The sequence below is a fragment of the Myotis brandtii genome, unplaced genomic scaffold, assembly GCF_000412655.1.
Source record: "Myotis brandtii unplaced genomic scaffold, ASM41265v1 scaffold112, whole genome shotgun sequence".
Classification (NCBI taxonomy): Eukaryota; Metazoa; Chordata; class Mammalia; order Chiroptera; family Vespertilionidae; genus Myotis; species Myotis brandtii.
The window spans coordinates 9,599,353-9,605,352 of NW_005353838.1; the positions used below are offsets into that span (position 1 = coordinate 9,599,353).

Genomic DNA, 6,000 nt, shown 5'->3' on the forward strand with positions numbered 1-6,000 from the left:
CTAAATAAAATAATTTCTAACACTTTTAATATCTTTGTACTTATCTTTACAGACCATTTACTAAGCATGCTCACAAATATATAGATATATCTAGTTTTTAATATAAAAAGGATCATACCATGTTTATTCTGCTTTTTAAATTATATTATCGACATATTAATATGTAAATGAACATAGGTTTGCACATCATTTAAATAGAGTGCATATAATTCTTTTGTTGGTAATTCATAGTTTATTAAAGTAATTCCCTATTAATAAACATTTAAGTTGTTCTTGATTTCAAAACTATCAAAAACAAAGGGGGAAAATAATCCACTTTATTAATACCTTTTAGCATACATCTTTAAATGTCTTTTTGGGGGGTAAGTTCCTAGAGCTTGAATTATTGGACAAGATGCTTAAACATTTTTAAATCTATGTATCCTATAGCCAAATTGCTCTACAGGGATTTTGTGCCAATTGACATTCCCACTAACACCATGAGAATCCTTATTTTATTGGACTCTTTATTTATATTTTGCCTTGATTTTAATTTCTTTAATTGCTAGTAAATGTAAACTTTTGAAATGATCTCTTTGGGAATTTTTATTTCTTATTTTGTAAGTTGCTTATTGATGTTCTCTGCTCATTTTCTTCAACAGTACATAGACTTTATTTATTTGTTCAAAAATCATTCCAAAAATGTGTTGGATTTTTACCTAACCATTTCGGATTCAGATCTCAGAAACTATTTTTGAATGACAACCCCTGCCCCACACAGTGTACTTAATTTTTCACCTGTGTGAAACATATCTCACAGATATATCACACACGTCTCTCTCCCTCTTTAACTCAGTCGCAGGATCTCCCTCTGCATCCCAACTTTGACCTGATCATAATTAATACTTTAATCTTTTCACTCTTTCTTACTAAGTAGGCAGATTAGCTACGTTGAAGGCGGGGATAAGTCAAGAATATATATTGTTTTAGAATTCTAAGCAGTGTTTGAGATGAATGATAATGTTTCATAAATATTGTTAAATATAAGTGAAAGATTGAACCTATTAAAATATAATCATTGCTTATTTTTTCTGTCCTTTAGTTCTTTGCTACATAGATGACCTGGGACTAAATTTGGTTCAAAGAAATGTGCTTAAGGTGTTCCTAAGATAATGAATATACCTAAACCAATAAGAATCTTAGATTGATTTGTCCCTCTTTTAAAGTTTATAAAATTTATTTATAGTTTAATAATTACTAAAAGATATTAGAATTCTGAAGGGCAGCAACATTTATTACCTAACCCAATATTTAAAAAGTAGTGTTTTATATAAATATCTGGATGTGTGTACACACACAACAGTCACTGACAAATGTCTAGAGTTTACATCATGCATTGTATTAAACAGGTGGTTCATATAAAAATGGTAACACCTAGAGGTATAATAGAAAAAAGCTGTCAAGGACCTCGTATGTCAACAGGCCCTGATATCCATCACTTCATCATGGGATCTGAAGGTAAATATAACTGCAAATTTATTATGAAAAAATACATGTTACTGACTCAGATTTGTGAGAATCTGCGATATTGTGATATCAGATATTTGAAAGAAAGACGTATGTATTTAAATAATAGTGATATTTTTTAAGTTTCATTACTTTAGTACTTCATAAAGTTTTTATTATGAGGACATCTTATTAAATTTCCTTTTACATTTTACTTTTTTATAGTTTTAGAGACAGCTTGGTCTTTTTGGTTTTATTTGATTTTTCTTTTAGAGTTTTTAATAATTAAGAAAAGTAGTTGTTAGGATTAAAATAGTTTGCTTTAACATGTTATATTATAACATTCTTTAATGTCTGAATAATTAGGGGGAAACGGCTGATAAAGTGTTGTTTCATGTCTTGTCTTTCTGTAATTATATCTGTTATTATTGCTATTTGCTTTGTTTAAGAGGAATTTAAAATTCTGTTGATTCATATACTTTTAAAACTTATGTTGGTCTTTTATTTTTTTCACTACTGAAGTGGTATCCTTTGCTTGGCTACTTGATGTTGTATAGATTAGAATGTAGTTCTCTATTTTATTCCAAATATTTAATTCCTATACCAATCAGAAAAAAACTAATCTTTCTTCTATTTTGCAAATTAACTATTATGTAGGCACTGTGAATTGAAGGTGAACATGTGCTCATTTTTTAATTCTTAGAATGGTAGAAAGGGAAACTCCTTAAATACAGAGAAATAAGATAAAACAGGGTTTCTAAATTAGCGGAGGAACTCATTACTTACTTCAGAAGGTGGTACAGGCTGAAAAGAAGATAGATTTTGGAAACATTTAGCTATGCGCATGGATAAAAACAGTTTATAATAATCTAGGGTAAATTCCAACTTTTGGAATATCAAGGAGGGAAAAACACACTACTAGTATGTGTCTTAGGACATGCTAGAGGTCAACTACTGAGTTATGATCAGTGGAATAGTTTAGATCTTTTTCATAACAACCAATAACAAACTTTTGTCAAGATGTCTCCCCAGTTTACTCTTAATTTTTGAATTTTTATTTTTTATATTTTTAATTAAATTTATTGGGGTGATATTGGGTAATAACATTTTATAAGGTTTCAAGTGTACAATCTATGACACGTTATCTGTATATTGCATTGTGTGCCCACAGTCACATCTTCTTCCATCACCATATAATTGACCCCCTTTACCCTTTATTACCCCATTCCCTTCCCTCTGGTAACCACCATACTGTTGCCTGTGTCTGAGTTATTGTTATTTGTTTTCCTTGTTTGTTCTTATTCCTTTTCTGATCAGTATACTCTTCTAAGGAAAAAACAGAACAGTTTTAATGACAAAAATAAAATGTTAAATTCCTTTAAATAATACAGTTCTCTATTATTTTGGGACTTTTTGTACTATTGCATCATCTGAAAGTTAACTAAAAGTATGTAACTTTTTCCATCAGATGTCAGATTGAATAACAATAAGTGTCAAAAATTATAAATATAAATTATCTTTTCAAGTAACAACTTTAGACATTTTTTAAATCCCATTGATTAGCATTTTATAAATTCTGGTTGCTAGGTACTATGCTGGCATACTCAGGACACAGGTAATAATAGACCATAATAATACAGTTCAATAGCCAAAACCGGTTTGGCTCAGTGGATAGAGCGTCGGTCTTCGGACTGAAAGGTCCCAGGTTCGATTCCGGTCAAGGGCATGTACCTGGGTTGCGGGCATATCCCCAGTAGGAGATGTGCAGGAGGCAGCTGATCGATGTTTCTCTCTCATCGATGTTTCTAACTCTCTATCTCTCTCCCTTCCTCTCTGTAAAAAATCAATAAAATATATTAAAAAAAATAATACAGTTCAATAAATTCTTTGATAGAAGTAAACACTGGAAAATATAGGCAAAAGGTCACATGAATGGGTATTAGGAAGACTTCCCAAGAGAAGCCATGCTCCAAGTGGTCCTGTAGGGTTGATAAGGAGAAAGTAATTTCAGACAAGGTTGAGGGATAAGGTGGGAGAGAATTGTCCTGCAGAGAAAACTTCATGTGGGCAGGCTTAGAAGTAAGAAAGAACCATGTCTGCTTTATGAAGCTCTCAGTTTTTCAGTAGAATGGGAACACAAGATTTAATTGTAGGGTAGAGTGGGCAGCAGGTTGAAGGGCAGAGTGGTAAAGGTTATAGGGGTTAGAGATAATATGGTCTTTACGCCTTTTAAAATAATTTGAACTTTATCTAAAAAATTGGACTGCCTCCTTCTAGTTAATTATTGAATAAATTTAAGAAAGATAAACTCAATAATATAATAAATATGTATAAAAACATATATGCTAGGGTAAATTACTGTATTTAAATGAAATTTTCTTACAAATGTGCATGAAGAATGCCATAATGATTTAAGAGCATGAACTGTGAAATCTATTAGATATGGATTTCAATACTTATGTTCTTGTAACTTTGTGTAAATTAGGTAATTTTCTATTCCCAGTGACCTCAGCTATAATATGAGGATAATAAAGTAAAAATCTTAATAAGCTTTTTGTGAGGATTAAATGAGATTATGCTAAGCATTTTATAAGCATGTAGTAAGTACTCAGTAAATGTTAAATTTATCACTATTGTTGTGACTTTATTATTTTGGCATTAATGACCTTTACAAGTGTATTTATGGTCCCTAATCCCCATGTCTGTATGTATGTGGATGTAAACTCATCCTAATATAGGCCAGGAGATAGGATGATTGAGTAAGTAATTTTATGTGAAATCATATTCTTTTATAAAATGTATTTTTATTTGCTATTTTGAACTATCTTAATAATAACCTCCTGCCTTAACTGTGAATCATAAACTTTTCCTTGAGCTTTAATAATATTTTTCTTTTGTTGCAGTTAAATCATTTGAGGACAATCTTGAAAGCATTATCATTAAAAAGCCCCATTTTTCCCCTATCTTACTAAGTTACACATGTGACTAACCACTTTAATGTTTTTGTCTTGTTTGGTGTTACGAATTTCTTGTAGTTTATTTTAACAAGCAGCTTCTCATTTTAAATGCTCTAACATGATCAATATAATGAAAATTATAATAAATAGTCAAAGCATTTGAAATGCTTTGTATTCTTTTCCTGTGTATGGAATTTACTAGTAACTTACAATGATTTGCTTTTCTATTTGGAAAGTGGTTAAAAGTACTTGTTTTAAAAACCAAACCAAACCCATGACCCACCTTTTAGCCTTTTCTGTAGGATGAAATAGGTTAAATGCTTACTATAGGTTCTTTTTTTGTAGTCTTACCAGTCACCTTTTGGTTAAATAAAGCTTACTCTTTACTGGATTCCTCAGGAGAGGCACAGATGTATATCACATGAGTTTTGGAATGTTCTAAACTGGTTTTCTATGGCCTTAATACTTGCAGGTCGGCTTGAGTGGATGTGGTAATTCTTAAGTCACACTTTCTTTCCTTGTTTTTTGAAAATACTGCTCCACTGTATGTTGTTTTAAAGAACCCTGATGCCAGCTTTCTTGCCTTTGTAACTCGTTTACTCTTTTTTGCCTGGAGGCCCTGAGAATTTTTTGTTTCATTATTGTTAGAATTTACTGCTTTTACAACTCAAGAGTTTATTGCCCTGTCATTTTGCTCTGGTACTTAGTACACCATTTCTGTGTAAAAATTCAGATCTTATTTTATTTGTGGAAAATTTTTTTTGGATTGTAGTGTTAAATATTAGGGGTCTTTCCCATTGTTTTTATTTTTCTTATACATATAACTGATTTCCTTTCCTTCTTTTCCATTTCAACCACTGTTTCTCTGACCTTTTTTCTTGATTTATTTTTTTTTAATTTCATTTTCATTCTCTTGGTTATTTTTCTATCTTTCTTCAATGCCCTTTATTAAATTTTCATTTGAATCTATGCTGTTCTGTTTCTTTCCTGAGTTTGGTCATCTCTTATTTTATTTCTTGTTTTTTGTCCACTTAAGTTTACAGTGTTTATATTTCTGACTTAGGAATTTTTTCATATCCCCAAATACTTGTTTGACAATATTTCAGTTTGAAATGTGTTACAGTCTTTAGAATCATGGTTGGTTTGGGGAGGGGAAGCTTTTCACCCACAGAAAAGTTTTTGTTTACATTTTCTGATTTTTTCCAATAGGCTTTTATGGATTTTGGTCTGCTTTTCTGTTCCTGTTTATTATTTGGAAAGGATTCCTAGTTTGAGAGTGTTTTTTTGTTTTTTTTTTTAGTCACTTCTAACCTCTTTTGTGCTCCTTGTTTTATGGATGATGGTGGTTTTGTTAAGAGAAGGCATGACATGACATGCCTTGTGTCTCTTTCATTTCTAAGAGATTTGTAATTTTTCTTTTTTATTTTATTACTAAAGGCCCGGTGCACAAAAATTTGTGCACTGGCGGGGGGGCGGGGGTGTCCCTCAGCCTCACTTGTGCCCTCTCACAGACTGGGACCCCTCGGGAGATAACGACCTGCTGGCTTAGGCCCGCTCC

At 31.5% G+C, this 6,000-nt stretch overlaps 1 protein-coding gene across 1 annotated transcript in view; it reads left to right on the forward strand.

The window, feature by feature from the left end:
- Nucleotides 1-6,000, forward strand: part of AGPS (alkylglycerone phosphate synthase) — a 123,780-nt gene that overhangs the window by 53,070 nt on the left and 64,710 nt on the right. Inside the window, exon 10 of the mRNA XM_014546238.1 lies at nucleotides 1,389-1,497. Within this exon, the coding sequence (XP_014401724.1) occupies nucleotides 1,389-1,497 (109 nt within the window). The remainder of the gene's footprint in view (nucleotides 1-1,388; nucleotides 1,498-6,000) is intronic.